This window comes from Polypterus senegalus, chromosome 7, assembly GCF_016835505.1.
Source record: "Polypterus senegalus isolate Bchr_013 chromosome 7, ASM1683550v1, whole genome shotgun sequence".
NCBI classification, from domain to species: domain Eukaryota; kingdom Metazoa; phylum Chordata; class Cladistia; order Polypteriformes; family Polypteridae; genus Polypterus; species Polypterus senegalus.
In genome coordinates, this window is record NC_053160.1 from 60374972 (window position 1) to 60394597 (window position 19626).

The 19626-nt window shown below is 35.9% G+C and overlaps 1 protein-coding gene across 1 annotated transcript in view; it reads right to left on the reverse strand.

The window, feature by feature from the left end:
- The window catches only part of zswim6 (zinc finger, SWIM-type containing 6), a 225317-nt gene that overhangs the window by 90823 nt on the left and 114868 nt on the right, over positions 1-19626 (reverse strand). The window contains exon 2 of the mRNA XM_039758708.1: positions 2759-3115. Within this exon, the coding sequence (XP_039614642.1) occupies positions 2759-3115 (357 nt within the window). The remainder of the gene's footprint in view (positions 1-2758; positions 3116-19626) is intronic.

The window sequence follows — 19626 nt, forward strand, 5'->3', positions numbered from 1 at the left end:
GACTTCTCTCATCTCGCTAAGAATCATAGTTCTTGTGCAGGAGCGATATATTCACACTAATCTGAGAAAGAGGCTGGGGGCAGAGGGGAGGGGAAATCATGATGTCAGGAGTCAAGAGTGAGGAGCCAGGCGGGGTCCTTCTCACTCACACGCCAGCCTCCGTTCGAATCACTCTATCTCTTGCCATGTTTTTGAGCAGACTTTGCCTCCGCTTAGCTAGCAATACCTGTTTCTTTATTGATTTTTAAAGTTTGTCCTGTTTCACTACTATGCAGGCAAAGCCGCAGGGGACGGGTAGTGTGTATATACAGTATATATATATATATATATATATATATATATATGTATTATTTTAATGTATTTATATAGCGCCCTTCTAAAACCCAAGGTCTCTGCAAATGGCAATAGTAAGACCAATAAAAAGTAATAAAAATCAAGAAGATAATGCATATCACAAAAAAGTAAACTTCACAGAAAGTACAAAGGAAAAAAATGCTTATTTATATCTGAGCAAGCAAATTCATCAATAAAATCTATATTGGCAAATCTAGATCAACCCAATTACAAACAAATAGGAAATATCTCATTAACACAGTAATGGCTCAAATCTTTTAGTGTTAAAGAGCACCATCCATTACATGTTGTCAGTTTTTTAATCCGATTAACTAGAGCGTTCAGCATTTGATATACTGTACCCACATTCAATTAGAAATAACGCATTAATTTTAGTTCCTGAGTCAGAATTATTATTATTTTTTTTTTTTTTGTAATTTTACTTTCATTTGAGTTGCTTCATCCGACATCCCATTTTCAGGTGTTAAATGTCTTCTTATTATTTTTTCAATGCACTGCCTTTACGTAGCAATGGATAAACCTTTTTGTGATTCTTTAATTGAAAATGAAATTAAACTAGATAAAGTAACAAGAACAACAACAATACGTTTTTGCCAAGATTAACACTAAAAATGGGGTGGACAAATCTTCACCCTACCCCAGCCCAGTTCTGTAATGGGAGGTCTTCAGAGGACCTTAGACTAGTTACAAATTTGCAATCCAAGGGCACAAGCAAAACAATAAAACAGCACACCCAGGAGATGGTGAAACAAACAGTAAGCGAAGATATACCAAGATCATGACACCATACACCGCCCATCAAGGTTCTAGCCAGTCATGTAGCAGACTGTCACTACTGTGTACTGGAACTAGATAACCCACTGACTCATACTGCGGGAAGGCTGTGCAAAATTATATTAAAGGAAGAGGATTTCCAAAAGTTACTCAGTGGGTTTTCAGTAAAAGGCCAACACAAATTTTAGCAGTATTCATACCCAGAGAAAAAAACACTCCTGGATCAAGTATGGAAAGAGCCAAGATGTTCAAGGAAGGATGTGGTGAGAGAGGACATGCAGGTGATAGGTGTAACAGAGCAAGATGCAGGGGACAGGAAGATATGGAAGAAGATGATCTACTGTGGCAACCCCTAATGGGAGGAGACAAAAGTAGTAGATTATTATTATTACTATTATATCTTTTCATTATTGAATTACATGTATTTGATGTGTTCAAATGTCATATCTTGTATGGCATAATTATGTATTTATTAATCAGTTCATTTATCTGCCTGCCTTACACCGGTACCCTCTAAAAAAGTAAAGCCATCCCTTAACTTATTGCTAGGACTTACAATTTATGTACAGTTTGATAAAAATTCAGCCTCAACAATTTTGTTGTTTGTATTGTTTTAAAGTTTTCCTACTACTAAATGCATCATCCATTATAGAATTAGAAATGTCCATCCATCCATCTACACATTATTAAAGCTGCTTCATCCAATTCATGGTAGTAGGGGCTTGGAACAGTGTGCCACATCAGACACAAAGCAGTAACCAAGCCCCGATGTGCTGCCAGAACAAGAGATAATTATATTAACAATATTTGTTAAATTTTATGATGCATAGACTAGAACACACTGTTAGAACACACATTAAACTTGACAGGGTGGGCCATAAGTTTCCATACATAGGAAAATAAACATTTTTATGAAAAACTATTTTTATTTATATAATATGTTCTACATGACTGCCACTGTTTTTAAAACATATTTCAATTTGGACCTGCTGCTTGAGTGCTGTTACTTTTGGGACTGAATTTTCTCTGTAAGTGCACCAAATACTTGGGGAAGGGTGGAAGCCCACATCCTTAAAAATTCTTTTGAGAGCCTTTCCAGCTTTCAACAACTCTTCCTAAAACTTGTGCAAGAAACCAGCATTCATTTTTTTAAGGTGACTGTTATCTTATTAACTTATATTACTCTCTTTCCTAGAGGTTCACATAATTTCTTCATCCACCCTTGACCTTGAATATTTAAACATCTTCAATAAAAAGCAAGACTACATACAGTTTTATGTGTTCTATTTATTCTTAATCTGTTTCATTACTTAGACGGTCAGATTGCATTTTACAAATTCATGCAGAAACCCAGAAAATTCTGAAAGATTCACAAACTACTTTCCCTTATGTATAGTTTTCTGACAGAAAGATGAAATGTTTAAATGGCTACATGAATAAAGCAAATGCTATAAAAGTAAATAAGTGTTTGCCAATATCTTGGGCACACTGCAACCGCTTAAATAAAAATTATTAAAGGTAAATATGGAAAAGGAAACAGAAAATGATGGAACCTATAAAAAGGTAGTAAGACAGATGTACCTAAAATTTTCTGAGGTTGTCTGTTGTTTAATCATCTCAGCACACTTACCATGGACTTGATTGATCTCAGAGTTCTGGGAAAGAATTTCATCTGCTAGTTTCTGGGCAGTTGGCAGGACCTCCGTGTGGTGCACTGTGATTAAATACTGTACAAATTTCTGTAGTTGGTCTCTGTTCATTTGAAAGAGGGTCTCTGAAATGGGAAGATGCAGTTTGACCTGATCAGGCTTGCGGATTCTGTATAATGACAGAGCCACAACATGTGCACAGTAAAAGATGTCCTTGTTTCCACAGCTACAGGTCACCGAGGTAATCTTGCAGCGGTCAAAGCTGATCGCAACGTTGCAGACAATTTCCGGTTCCGACTGGGAAGCTGGTTCCGTCACTGTGCCGCTGAGGTGAAACCCTTAAGTAAAAGAGAAAAAAAAGTATAAGATTACTGAGGGTGCAAAGAAAAAGTTTAATTTGGGTCTTGCTGGACTTGTATGTTTTACATGAGAAAAATATTCAAATGCCTTTAGCACTGAAATGCAAATTCTGTGTAATGCCAGCTGCGTTATTGAGCAGACGCTTCTTTCATCACTGGTTTCCCATTTTGTTTTCTGCAACCACTGCAATTAAAGCAGGTCTCCTACAAAACAAAGCCAGAAACGAAGCACAAAACAGAAATCCCAGCAGACGTAAGGATACTAATAGGATCTTTATCCAAATGTTAACTGTTAGACAGTGGGCTCCCAATGATTCACATGTGTCCCATTATCATACCCAGCCAGTTTTGCTGCAGATGTTAATGCTTAAATGGAAAGTATACTTAAAAACATGTTTGGTAAATTAGTTTAGATTGTTTCTTACAATATGTGCAAGTGTGTATATTGTCTGTGTGCCATTTTCTTTTAACTCAGAGATTTCAAAAGCTTATATAAAGTAAAAAAAAAAAAAATCCAAACAAACACACTCAACATATCCAAGTGTAAAATTACAGATAAAAAACAGTTAAGTATCAATAAACCTAAAAGTCTAGGCTATATTTCTATATAATATAATATATTGTATATATTTATATACAATATAAATCTGGTAAGTGGTAATGGGACTGGAAGGAAATGAAGGCGCTAGAGCAACCAGACATATGAATTCCTTTAAGTGGCGACTACTATGAAAATGCTATACAAGCCAGTTTGGATTAAGCATACAGTAAAAGAGCCGATTCTGTTATGGGTATGATGGCATGGCAGTTACTAACCTCAAAATATCTGCTCCTTCCAGCATAAATAGACCTACTGTAAAGTGAAATGTCAATGCTACAATGTGCAGTTGTTTGTATACAGTATACTACGTACAGCACACTAGGTTTAGAGCTGTCAGAGGGTAGGTGTGTAGTGCAGTGGGTGTCACAAATAATGGCAAAATGTCTAATGTTATACAGGAAAAAGTGGTTTTAGCATTGTTAAAAAGGATGTTTATAGACATAATCCACCAACATCCATCCAGCCATTTAGACAAGGTGAACGGAGCCAAAGCTTATGCCGACACTAACAGGAAACGATCCCAGGAAGGCCCATTGTAGGACATGTTCATAAAGAAGAAGTTTAGAGACATCAACCAAAAACTACCTTGCTTGTCTTGCAGATGTAAAAGGAAACTGATGCAAGTCACCAATTGGCCAAACAATGGATGCAGGAAGGTAACCAGAATACCTGGAAAAATATCAGAGCAGATGGGAAAAACTATATAAACCCCACATAGATAGTCACCAGACTGAGATACAAACCAAACCTTTGGGGCTGTGAAGTAACAGTTCCAACTACTTTACTGCCATGCTACCCTCACAAGCTTATAATGTGGCAAATTTGCCTAAAACATAGTTTATTTTAAGTTTAGTGTGGACAGCTCAACAAATATTCACTGAGAAAGGTGCTATATAGAAATAAACTGAATTGGAAGCAACAATGAGACAGGAATACATCTCATTTCTGTTGCATTGTGAACTCTATTGTGAATTCTTACCATACTGTATGTAGGCTCTAAATATAGAATATTTATGTTACATTTAAACTACTTTAGGGCAATCACAGGAGAAGGTGATATATACAACAAAGACAGAGTAGCTATTGGCCATAGCTGCATTTCTGATTATCTGCCTAGTGTAGTTTTTTTTTTTTGCCTGAATAGGAACACATGTGTCGGTGGAAAAAGCACAGAATCCTTTTTTATTGCAAATTAAAACTAGTGCAAACTGGAATTTTAAAAAGAAAGACGAACACTTATTAAAAACATATTTTCCACTTCACACAGCACATCATCTCAGATTTATAGGCAGCAAAGTTACATTCAAAAAGTCATTGGCTGTACCGTCACCTCATTCCAGTCAGGCACACAGCAATCCGTTAAAGATCATCGGGTTCTAAAGAGTGTGTGTGTTGCAGTTCTGCAAGTCACCAAGGGAAAGTAAGAGGAGGATCAGAGAATTCACTTGGAGCTTTTCACAGTGCCAGAGCTCACTGCATATGAATCCCTATTATTTAATAATAATAATATACTGTACTTATCATTCTGCTATATTTTACTTAAGTGCCGGCAAGAAATTTCAGACACTAACTTAGGCTTTTATGAATGGGGGCTGACCAAGAATTGTGTCAGACGACAAACAAATCTAAAGACACAAAGTACAAAATATTTTTTTCTTTTTTTACAGTAGATAATAAAAATCCAAAATAAAGGGTTGTCCTGTTCCTGCCATTCTTTGGGCCCTCTAGATGTATCCTTTCATGTGTGTGCAGCCTGATAAGAAAGGAAGGTGCCACGTTGTAATCCCTCCCATTTAACTCTCTCTTTCTTTCGGTCTTTCTTGCCACACAGGTACAGTATGTCACACATTCTGTTCCTTTTCAATTCAGGTTAAGTCTGCCTCCATTTCAATAGTAGTAGTTTTGGCCAATCAAGGACTCCGGCCTGGCATAGTCTGTCCTGTCATTCCCCACCTAACTATTATTTGCTTATGAGGTTAGAACTTCAGTAGTATTTTTGAAAGAAAGAAAAAAAAAAACCACTGTGCTAATTATTATTTTGAACACCTGTAGAAGATGATTATTCAAATGATTGTCTTTGGTTTCTCCCTGGACGTGTGATTCAGAGTATTGTGCTTCTAACTTATAGATCTTGCTTTTCCTAAAACAGCAATTATGCTCCCAGCAATTGAGTAATATGCAGTTGGAATATTTAGACCATGTCTTCCAAACACCTGCTTCTGTGTTCTTGGGAATCAAAACACACAATAACCATAGACATAGTACTCTACATCTCTTTGTAATGTTAAGTATCCAGCATGGCCATCTTTGGCAGTGATACTTGTACCAGGATGTTGATGATGTTAAGGCAATGTTAAGTCATCTCTTAGCCATCAAATGCTTAAAAATGTTAACTACTTCTATTTTTCATACAAACCAAGCCAGCTAATGAATTAAATACAAGTGGTTAAAGATCAAAAAAACATGCTGGAGTTGCATTTGCAGTCATCCGGAAGGAGGCAGTTTAAAACATGCCCCGATATAGTGCTCAATATAGAATATAAAACCATTGACTGTCCACCATATACTTGGCAAATTGTAGCTAAGCTAAACTTTACATAGGCTATTCTGCATTTGTGTATTTTGCCTTCACCTGCACGGCATTAGCATGCTGTAGCCCATACCTTCTCAGCATACATTGCGGTAGTTCCACAACTATCAAATTCCAAAGCAGATTTTGTTTCCCTGAGTGCACCTTACGTCCCGAACATCAGACTTAAATCTGGTTTAAAGTAAGTTTGGGGCCAGTCACCCTAAGTTGTCTTAATCCATTGTAGCCTACTATGTGTAACAAACTAAGAAGAGGAAATTCTAAATTCCAACCTTTGAACTACACACTATTCTCTACTGCAAAAGAAATTTTACTTTTATAACTTGCAGAAGAATAAAGCTAGATCTACAGTACTACATTTTCATTTAAAAAACACATTTTTAAACAAAAATGATCTCTGTCTATACTAATATTTCCATATCAATTACTAAAGAATCTCAGTCCATAGTAAAATGATTGAAAACACCTATGATGTAAACATTTGCAGAGTAATCATTTAAGGGGTGGTAACACTGCCAGCCACACAATTTATTGCAAAACAGTAACAACTGGCAAATTATTTGCCTTAAGCTCAAGAATGAGCATTCAGCACGTCAGTAAGGTAAGCAACACAACATGCGTCATGGAAAGTAATTCTTCTATGCCTGCTATGTTGGAATATGCTTTTCTTATGTGAAGGATGGCCAATCAGGGAATGAGATGTTGTAATGAGCAGGATCCAATCAGGGAATGGTGACATAATAAGCATGAACCAATGAGAGTGCAACTAAGAGTACGCATTTACAAAAATCTGCATCTTTGCCTGCCCACATTACTATGCCGAGGCTGTGTTTTCAGAAATATACAGCTCTGAAGAATGTTTTTAAATGTCCCCATAACTGAGGTAGTGTGGATGGAAGGCAAAAACCGGAGACTAATGCCTGTGTTTTTAAACAAAAATGTAGTAGTGTGGACAGGGCTTGAGTCAATCTTGGCTTAAACAGACAAGACATGCCAAAGTCATCTCAATCAATCAATCAATCAACATTTATTTATATAGCACATTTTCATACAAAAAAAATGTAGCTCAAAGTGCTTATCATCTACATTTGTAAAGTTTTGGTATTAACCTATACATTGCTAAATTGGTGGGAAGTACTGCATGATATACTACAATACCTGTTGGATTTTAAAATGCTATATTTCCTAACCAGGTAGTTAAGTATAAATTGTACAGATGGTGTCAACACATAATTTCAAACCTCTATTGGTTTCAAGGTGTGCATCTATTTGTTTATAACTTTGCAAGACACATCCTACCAGCCACTAAAGCAGCAATAGAGGGCAAAACTGTGGAAGATGACAGGAGTAACAATTGAGCCATCGACGGTGGCAACATGCATATGCATCAGCTAACTGTGTCTAATATAAAATGTTCATTTGTTATCCAGTACATACCCTGCATGACACTAAAACCTGGAAGCAGCAAAGATGCTTTTAAGTGTTCACAACAACTTATGCAATGCAATTATTGTAAGATATACTTTGCGGCTTGCACTGCTGGACTGGTTGGCAGCCGATTCTTCAGTAATGCCATTCAGCTCTTTCCAAATGCATAGCTTTTATCTCAAGCATAGCATGTGCTTCTTGTGGGAGGATAAAGAGACATTCAGCAAAGAAGTCACTTAGATCTTAGGTAACGTTAAGCTAAGGTAAGAGACAAGACATAGAAATTACACCCAAATTGCCTTCTTTAAAGTTTATATGAGACAAATCATCAAAGGGGAGCAATACAAAGGGAATGGCACTGCTCACATGCCGACACTGCCTCAGATACCCTGTGGAAACTGATATTTTAACTTTCTCTGTTAAATAAACGCATTCCTGCAGATGTCAAAATAGATCACATCTAAATTATTTTGTTTATGAATGCACACTGTTCAATGGGTATTTTTATTTAGGTGCACTGCACTCACAGTGACGCAAAATTAATTAACTGAATCATTTTAATTACATTTTGCCAACAGATTTTGGTTCAGTTACTATGGAGTGTGGAGACTGAAAATAAATATGCTTCAATGAATAGCACTTCGAATGAACCACACACTAGTCTCATGTCATAGACTTCTTTGCACTTGGCACATGCAGTGGAGATCAAATAAATTGGCCAAGAATTTAATGAGCTGGAAGTGAATACTGAGCAAGTCACCAGAGAGCAGAGAAAAATCTCAGGAGAGGAAAGTCAATTGAGAGCCAACATTGAAAGTGGTCCATTAAATCAGAGTCACTGGTCTCCATGGGTTTGGTCAACATGGATGGAGCAGGCTACTTATGAGGTGACAAACATGACCTGCACGGCTTGGGTTGGAGACATTGTTTACTTGTGTACGTCAGGACAACTGTCAAAGTCTAGGGCTCAAAAGGTACACCATATTGCACTGGTATGCACATGAAAAATTGGCGTGTCTAAAATTTTCCAGGCATCTTCAAGTTAAATTCCAGGTTAGTACTGCAAAAATGAAAGAGATCTCTAACAAGGCATGAAAAAATGGACCAAACACTTTAAAATTACAAATTATTCCATGCTATAAATAGTATATGTATTATACAAATACACAAATATAGCCAGCAAATTACATATTACATACATACATACATACATACATACTAAAGAATGTACTATTATAGTGTATATATACAGCATACTGTATATTTAAGCACTTTGGGCATGAAGAAGGTATGAATCTCTTTATTCTTTGAAAAACACCACCCATTGTCGTTAGAAAGACTGAAATCAAGAAAAATCATACCAGACATTTTTTTTTTTACTTTTGATAATATCTTGTAACCAGCTTTGTTTAAATGAAACACAGAAGGGCTGTCTTCAGAAAAAAAAATATTTCACTTCTAATACCTATATTATAGAAAATTATTAATGTGTATCAGGTGCATATGAGCATGCTAATGCTGTCTAATGTTATAAGCAATCTTATCATGTACACCATGGTGGCTCCTGGAAACTGTAATTTATGTTCATGATTACCTAGATTATTTGGTGGCAAATTTGAACCTTGGAAGGATGCAAAGACCACAGGTTTTTCGTGTGATGGAACTTCTTGTCTAGTTCTACTCCTTGATTAATCATTCCAATATTTAAAAGAACCTGGCAAGATAAATCCAACCCACCTTACTGGAAAGCATTTTTTTGGTTAGATCTGAAATGGAGTTTCACCACAGATCATCAGATCGACTGGAATGAAAAAACTGAAATACTACAGCCATTCAGGGCAAGTAGCAAGCAATTTGTGTGGTTGCTAAACTCACATATGGCTAACAAGGCTTGATAAAGGAAAACTATAAAACCTCCACCATTGTTTTTTAGTGTTGTAAAGAAGGTATGCACCCAAACCCCTCCACTGCCCATCACAAGATACTCAACTCTTAATCTGGAGGCCACAGGCCAGCTTACTGGGAGAGTCACCTATAATAAGAGCTGCTCAGGAGCCCATTTGTGGCAGAGTGATTGTTAATGTTTATTAAAGATGTAACTGCACTGTGATAGAAATGACCAATTTGGATACCCTCCAAAACACTGAAAGTCTGGAACCTGACTTTCAATCTATGCATTTTTGTATCTGGATACCCACTACATGTTTTTCCCATATAATGTGGATCATCTAGTTGAGAGTTATTTTGTTTCAAAATATTATGTGTGTGTTAACATTTAGCTGGTGTAGCTGGTGATTACATTAAATTAACACTTTTAATTGGATTAAGTGGTTTTAAGTATGTTGTGTTACTTTTACATTTAATGAAAAAAGGTGCAGAAGATAGCCTACATCCCCACCCCTTGATTTATATTCTACATTGTACATAAGTGTTATATACACATACATTTAATATACATACATATACGTAACAGTAATAAATGACCCAAGTAAATCACACCCACCATATTGATGTACTATATTTGCCTATTGTGTTGTTAATTGCAAATGCATAGACACGAATTTAAGAAAATAAAAAAAAGACAACCCCTAATAAAACAGCTTTCTGGCTAGAGTAAAAAAAAAAAAAAAATAAAGGAAAAAATATCACTATTCACTACAATCCAGCAATTCCAACCCAGTTGTCGTCCAAGTCACAGATAGACACTTTCAATCAAACTGTGGTCATGATGGATGATGGGGTTGTGGTTAGGGTGGAGGAGAGGTGTGCCTTGTATTTTGTGTTTGTTTTTTTTTTGGTTTTTTTCTAGTTCCATGGAATGCTCATTAGTGATCCAATCATAACATGCCACATATACAAAAGAGAAGAACTAAGTGGCATAGATTTAATTACATAACCAGTATACAAAATCATTCATCATTACCTACAGAATTAAGAAAAATGGAAAATCCAAAGTCTAGTGGCAGTACAACTGTGTACCCCAGAGGGTTAAAGACCCCAAAACTAACATTGGTCCATTTTCTTACAACCTGTCAATAGTTGTGCTAGGTCATTGTCTGTTATAGTGTGCAACATAAAGTACAGAGACACTGTGCTGTTCTGCACATGTTAATTCAAATGGCAACACCCTGTCAGATTTTGATACCTTTGCAAAGAATCAATGTCTGATGGCAAAACATGATACATTCATACATAAAGTTTTAATGCTTCCACTGGTTTCTAATGACTTGCTATTGTCAAAAACAATATATGCCAAGTAATTCTAGACATAGTGCCACATTCAGATGGCTGATTCAGGGCTCACCTTAATCATGCATCTGCTGGTATTAAAATGGGATATGAGGACTGGCATTGCACTAGGAATTTAAACCCTACTTTGTTACCACTTACGTTTTGTTTTTCATTTCTGAAAAAATGGGCACAGTCAGTACTAAAACATAATATTTGTTGCTCAAAAGTTTTCACGACTGACTATAATATGTAGAATATACTGACAATCGCCTTCATAAACACCCCTAAAACTTTCTTCCCTATTTCTCTCAAGAATTTTTAGCTTTATAATAATACATATTTAAATCAAAAATGTTTTTAAACAACTTTCTGCACAAAGTCAATCACTCTGGAATATCTTTCCACATTGTTTACTTTGAAAGGAAAATACATTAACCAACATCCACTAGAGCTGATCTTTTAATGGTTAAAGAACATCAGATAATAGAGAGCACATTGTCAGTTCCATCTATGGTTCATTTTCACCCTGGCATAACACTGGAGCAAACAATATTAAAAATAAGCTTGAAAGTCTACTTTTGGAGTGTGCATTCCAGACCAGAGGTTCTCCAATTCAATCTGGGACACATATTGTCATTTCCGGTCTTACCCTGTCATTTAAATGTGCCATCCTGCTAATTTTAGCGTACCAACCATAGCAACCTTTACTTATACAGGAAGAAGTTATCAAGATCACATAATTTTGTTAAATATAAATTTGCAGTTTACCACATATAATCAACACATTAGCACAAGTGTACTACTCCATTAGTCACTTAAAGCATTCTGCTACTTTCTACAGATAAACTATATGCATCTCTCAAAAAAACTATGCAAAAATTTCAACAAATTGTGGTTGCCACCAGATTATTGATTGTACTTTTGAGTGTAATGTTTCTTTAGCTATTGTAATATAATTTTTACAGTATTGTCTGTCTGATTGCTTGATTATAACTCTTTTATTATAATGCACAAATTTTGAAACTTAGGTGAATAAATATTGGATGTGCCTCGAGAACATGAATGCGGACAACTTCTCTCTGACAATAGGACTCAAAGTTATTAAGATCTGACCAAATTCACTGTAACAAATATAAGCTAAACCAGAAAACTCGGACAAGGCATGCATATGTGTTCTATATATACACAGAGACACTGAACATATCTACTGTACGAAAATGAGGCAGTGCCTTTGATGGTCACATTACAATTTTATAAGTTGTATCGGGGGCTGTATTTAATCATATACATCATTTTGTGATCCTCTGAATTTTCTTGGTGTGCATCAAGGGTGCAAGATATGCAAGTTATATAATAGAAGTGAAGCTATGTTTGCACTTTTAAGAATTACATTAACAATGGCTGTAAATGAATGTGCTTATTTTGATTGTGCATTTAAGAGTTCAATTATTAAGACATGCAATACAATACATTTGCATGAATCACTGTGTTGGTATTTGACTTCAGACACTGATGTTGTTTTTTATTATTATTCATTTTGTATATACAGTGGACCCTTGACTTACCAACTCAATTCGTTTGCGAGGGCTGGTTGTAACTCAAGTTGGTTGTAAGTCAAGACTATTTTTCCCATAAGAAATAATGGAAATACCCATAATGCACTCCGAACCTCCCACAGTAACACTTACTTAACCTTTTCATAATAAAAAAGGGTTGTATAATGCGCATTATTTACCAAAACACCAATAATTTTTCTAATGTACTAACCAAAAAGTTATAAAAAGTGCCTAGCCTACCAGAAACAACAATTTCATACTGTACTCACCATTTAATTTGACATCTTTGGGCTGCAGGAAGGGAGGAGGAGAATGAAACGGAAGGTGGTTATTGTTTAGAAGAAGCCTCCTTATGCAAATCTTTTCTTTGTAAAATTGTTGAGATGGTGGATTTCGACATGCTGTACATATTAACGAGATCGGTCACGAATGCCACTCTCATATTTCCGCACAATTTTCTTCTTCGTTTTGATTGTGATCGCTGTTTCTCAAGTTAATAATGACAGTAGTCGAGCACTCGGTTTAAAGCTGGCCGTGTTGTGAACTGTAATAATACACTACAAAGCAAGCCAGTGCTGATTCAGCCTGATGACATCATCATGTGCTGCGCCAGCCCACTAGCTAACATCCCTTAACAATCGCTTTCTTTACCTTCATTACCTTCTCTTCCTTCCTTAGCAATTATGCGTCTTGCTTGCCATGGTCTTAGTGAATTATATATATATAGATAAATCACTGCACTGACCGAAATTACGTCCACAAACACATGTATCTGGGCTCCGACTGACGCTTACGAACGCTCTCGGCTGTTTGTTTACAATCGCACAAGCAGATACACGTGACTGCATTCGGGTCGTAACGCAAGATGTTGGTCGTAAATCAAAACAAAAATTTTGGTCATAAATCAAGTTGTTCGCATGTCAGGCTGGTCGTATATCAAGGGTCAACTGTAATTATTTTTGGACCAGAGTGAGAGTGTCAGTAGTATGTCTGAAGAGTTCTAGACTAGAAGACTCTGGGAAAGCATAATTTTTCTTGTAAACGTAGCTTCAATTTAAACTTGAAGTTTTAGCTTGACCACTCGGAGACAAAATCAGCCTGTCAAAGAATTCAGTTGAAATGTCTTTGTAAGATGTGACTGCTTTTTCATATAATATCTTTTACCCTCCTCACCAGCCACACTGATAGTGAAGGAAAACCCTCTCACAACGATCCAGAAAATAACACCCTCGAGGCACAACACTTGGAATTTATTGCATTATTGTATACTTTCTAGATTACGAATCCATCGATTTACAAGGAATTTTTTGTGATGGCCTTCACTAGACAAAACTGAATGATCAAAAGTACCTGTTTCTTTCTATTGCAGGATTCCTTCTTTTACTGTAAAGGCATCCTGCATATAATGTAATGGGAGAATGGGTTAGATTGAGCCAATAAAAACAATAAAAAAACACAACAACCAAATACTGTAACAAAACCAGATGCTTTCCTGCGTACAGGGGTGGATCTACCATCAGGGAGCTCTGGATATGTACCAGGCCTAAAAGGAATCTTTTCACCAAGACCATCCCCAATGGCCTCCACCCTTGATGAAACAATGAAGTATTTGCACACCAAAATGATCAAGTTCGTCTCCTTCAATGAAGTGAACAAAAAAGTACAAAATGCCACACTGCATTGTTAACAGTATGATCAATTTTCCATTAAGGAGTTAAGTTACCCAGGAACCTGTTGGGTCTTAATCCGGCCTTGCCTTCGTAACTCAAAAAGGTATACGTTCAACAAGAAAAAAATTTATTATTTTGTAAACTGATATTAAGAAATGTAAGTTTCAGCTAGCAAACTAAAAGCCGTTAATTGGCTGAGACATGGGAGTAAACGGAGTAATTTAAATGTACTACACACAACATAGCTTTTAATTCACCTAACCTTCTTTCTATATACTATCAAAAAAATCAACTTCTGCTTACTACAGAAATAATTGAGTGCACAGATGAACACTGGAAAGGAGAAAAATGTACACACAAAAGTTTATTACTGTTAAAAAATAAGACAGAAAGCACAAAGGAAAGTTGAATTTAATTTTTTACTTTGTCAGCACTTGAACATTAACATTACATTTTTACAGTAAACATCCAATTATTTAATGTTTCCTTTACTAAACCATCTATTTCCTTTACTTGCTTTTTCCATTTCAAGGTTGATAAGGTTCCAATGTACATACTAAAAAGGATTGGGTTACACTTTTTTAAATACTCTGCATAATAACAAGACAACATGTTAGATAAAAACAGTGTTACCCACAGGGGTGTTTCCACATTTCCACTCTTTCCGTGGGAGTCCTCAAACAATAATAGGAGTGACAGCCCCAAAACCACTAAGGGCCCCAAAAAGGTCACACATTACCCTTCACCCAGACAATATACAACACCCTTTCAAGTCTGACGTCAAACCTGCTAGGTAATGAGGGGCTGTATAACGGCCATATCTCTTGACGGATTTGCTCTGGTTTAGAGATGGATTATGAGTAAATCTTTCATTTCAAAATAACTCCATTTTTGTCTTTTTGCACTCTCACACAGAAAGACAATGGTAAGAACAGCATGCTCCAGACTCTGTGCAGTTACTAGTGAAGTTAGAAGAAAGATGAGCAGAAGAAGAGCTTGCCAGCTGGCTTTATCAGTAAGAAAGCACACATTATGCTGCCCAGGACACTGTGTTTAGCACTGCTGTCTCAGAGCCCCAGGGTCCTGGAACAGATTCGAGATGGGTCATTGTCTGTGTGGAATTTGCACATTTTTAACTTGTCTATTGTTGGTTTACCGCATTTGAGTTATGGGTGGATTGACTCTTCCATAATTCCATATCCAATATATTTGCTGCATAGGTCATTTGGGTATAATCTCCATAGATCTATACAACTATTCTAAAATTTCTACAATTTATTATATAAATGCATCCCTTTTATACTGTGTAAGCATTATGCCACAACAATGTTAAGTTAATTTCTATTACAAAAATCACAACAAACCATGTCTCTCCAGGTGTTAAAGCAGGTAAACATAGCAGGAAGCCTTAAACAGCTGTGTGAAACTATAACTAAAGAATTTACTACATAGAAGCTAAAAATATCCGACAGTGAAGCAAAAACAAAAACAAAAAAAAAGGAACACACAGTAGCCAAAAAAGGTACCCATTTGCTCAATAGCCCTTCACACACTCCATTTATCACCCACTACATTTTATAGGCTTATTTTTCTATCGTACAATTTAAATCTATTATTTACCAAATTTAGAAACAGATGAGCATTCCTCTTTATGCATTTAGCCCTCCCTTACTCCCTCCCTCGGGGCTGAAAACGGTTCTCCATTATAAGAACATCTAAGCACGCCCTGCTGTTTTTATGCTCTGGCATATTTTTTCATTTGGTCTCTTATGGACTATATACTTGAAATTAGCTATTCATTTTGTGAGGGAGAACCATGCCTAGCAAAGCACCCCACTGAGAAGGAGGACTGCTTTCCATGCCAATTTTTATACAAAAGCATCTGGTAGTTTACCAGCAGACATGTTTAATGGAAGCAGATAATGTGTAGAATCTGACAATGTTCAATGCATTGTTTGTTTAAGCCTTATGTGCTGTGGAGCAAGTTATGCCCCATCTCTATCAACTGCCCTAGTGTTTTAGGAATCAGCTTTCAATTTAATGTGTAATTGGTGGTTTTACAGCAGCTACCATGAAGACAGAAATGAATCTTACTAAGCGATGAAGTACATGCAAAATGTCAACAGCATATACTTGAATTCTGTACTAAACAATAAATTTAGAAATGTCATCATTGAGGTATAATTGCAGAACATGGAAAAATCAGCCATGAGTAGTTTTATCCATTGTCCATAAACACAAGTTACTGACAGAAAACAGTTTAAATATAAATAATTGTGCATTTACAAATAGGTATTTGACATCAAAGCCTAACAGCCAGCATGAGTAGATAAATTTTATTTTGCTTTCTCTGCCTACTGTCTATTTCATACATGTTTTTAACAGAATGAGGGAAACAAGTTAAATGTAACCAGGAAATGATTCTAGGCACCGCAATAAAAACATCACACACAAACCAGCTATAATAATTTGCTTGCATATTCGACACAACATATATGCTGTGGTTAGAAGAATTTCCATACAAATATACACCACTATTTATAAAAAAAAAAAAAAAATCTGTTTTCCAAATCGAAAATCTCGATCACACTGAAGTCTATACTGGCTGCATCTTCAGCTATACAGGGACCGATCCTGGAATTGACGCCAGTGTGCTACACACACCACCATAGTCACACAAATACAGGACTTTTCAGATGTTAGCGACAGAATTACCCCGTGCATCACCCTGCTGCCTACATAGTCTCACGTTTCACTAAATTTGAGGTACTACACAAAACAGAAACTGATTAACAACAGCAAGAAAGTCAGGATAGCATAGCCACGAGAAAAACACTGACATTCAGGCATTTGGTTTCACGGTTACTGTATTCTACAACATGTTGTTGATGCCAGCTGTATTTATTTTAAATATGACTATGAGGAGAGGACTTCAACAAAAATTTGAGGTTGTTATTCATGCAGCAGCACCATGTTCAAATAAAAAAATTCAACATTAGTTCATTTTTATGTAAAAACATGAGATTTAAAAGAATACTCCACCCAAAACTTAATTTGCCTAACCCTTGTAGTCTGATGTACTGTCAAAAAAAAATTTTAATCCCATGTTTATATGAAGGAAAGACACAATGAAGATTCAAACTGAACAGGACCCAACAGTGAAAAACTCTGGCAAACAATGTGAAAAATGTTAGTTAAAAAAGGAATAAAGATTTTTATGTAACTCATGTTGCAAAATCCATATGTCTATTATCTGTACAGTCAAAATAAATACATAATTTTACTAAATTACTATTACTACTTACATGCAGAAATAATAAAACAGGAAAAATAAACAGGAAAAGCACATTCTCGTAATACAGTGTGTTTGACCTGAAGACAACGTTTATCTTTTTGACCAGAAAAAAGAGAAAAGGGTATTCTTTTAAAGCAAGTAGGCTGCTTCCAGGTTGCTTCTATGTTTAAAATATGTGGATACTTAAATTAACAGAGTAAAATGTAACCACAGGAGGTCTATAAGTTTTATACTGTATATTTGTCATTTTTGCCAGTATAAAATTGGGACTTTTCAAAAATGTAATCAATTTAATACAAATCCACAACAAAATCTAAATCTGCTTACCACAACAGACTGTTAACTCACAGCCTAAGGTCCTTTGCAAGTGTGCAAAATGTCACGACTTCTGTGTTGACCTCCACGGTGACTCCTAAATTAGTTAGAGGACATCCAAATGACCCGTGACCATAATTGAAATTTGCTTTGTTCTCCTCATTGAGGCATACAGATGTACCAAATTTGAATCATGTGGTAATAATATGTACTGGGATACTCTGCAGAAGCTAACCAGCCTCTTGTAAGCCTAAAAATATGTACCAGCACAATGCGAACCTGGAAATATGAAGTGTAAGTAGTAGGACCTTAATGAAGAGTACAGCCATCACACCAGCACAGATTATATCTGATACCATCAAACCAGCTGGCAGAAACATGTCTGCTATTAACTGTTGAAAAGATTTTGGCACTAGTAAATAAATAAATAAATAAATACAAATCCTTGGTTGCATAGTCCTCAAGAAGTTTCAGGAAAAAAGCCAATGTGGCAATTATTTTTCAAATCAAAACCTACGGAGGTCATGGTTAAAAAATTATGAAGGCAATAACTGAAAACAATCCACAGTTAAAACTCTGGTATTTGGTCCATTGTACTCAATGCAACTAAGGTTTGGAGCTCTAGAAGAGAACATGATTTCATTAGGTACTGTCAACACAATCGGTTGAAGCACTACACACTGATCTAGTTGCACATTTGTTTTCTTAGACATATATAAAGATTGTAAAGAAGCTTCACTAACAAGCAGAGGGCACTTCTAGGCTGGCAGCTTGAGCTCAGGGTGCTGGTTTTACAGTATCTCAGTTGATGCACACGTTTCTATATTTTATAGCTGGTCACACTCGCTAGTGCAACAATTACTCAAACTTAAATGCTCTAAAATATGTTAACTCTTTAATAATAATAATAATAAATTTTATTTATATATTAATACATTTTATTCATATAGCACCTTTCTCATGCTCAAGACACTTCACAGAGTCCCAGAAAGAACAGCAGGGTATATGAAACATTGGATACAAATAATATCCACATTGAACACTAAAACAGAAAAATACAGGATATACAAAGACCATAAACCAGAGTAAATTATTGAAGTCTAATACTAAATCTTTAAAATTGTTGGGGAACCAAAAATAAGTGGCTGATGAAACTTGAACAGATTTTGCATTTCAACATAAAGCAGATAGTGAAGTTATCACTGAATATGTCTGGATCAAAACGTATAGTGCTCATCATGCATACAAGAAGCCAAGGATGTGGATCTTGTTCAAAGTGCATGTTTCTTTACTGATTGACCAAAACAGACAAACAAGCTACATTTAATATTTTCATACTTATGTTCATCAAATGACGTACACTTCTCTTCAGCACTGTTGCAATTGAATTGGTGAGGCCTTCAGAAGCTCTAATCTTATTTGAAAATTTAACCTCGCCTAAAACATCTGTAAAGCACCTATTACACCAGCTATTACATGCAATATATAATTGACTTTCAATTACAATCTACACATGCATCCCAAAAGACAATTCAATAACAAAGATTTACTAATAATCTACCAACTTTTTTTTCATTAAGCAAAACATTTACTCACAAAAAGGGTCAAAATATCCTTGTATAACTGAAATGGCAGCTTCCTTTTTTCCTTCTTTTTCAATAACCCCAAACTGCTGGGGTGAAACACTGCAATATCATAACTACCCAAACAATCATGATGGAGTTACATAGCCAGGATTCCAACATCTCAGCTACAAACACATAAAAGTCACCTCTTCAAACCATTTATTGTCTAAGAAGTGGTT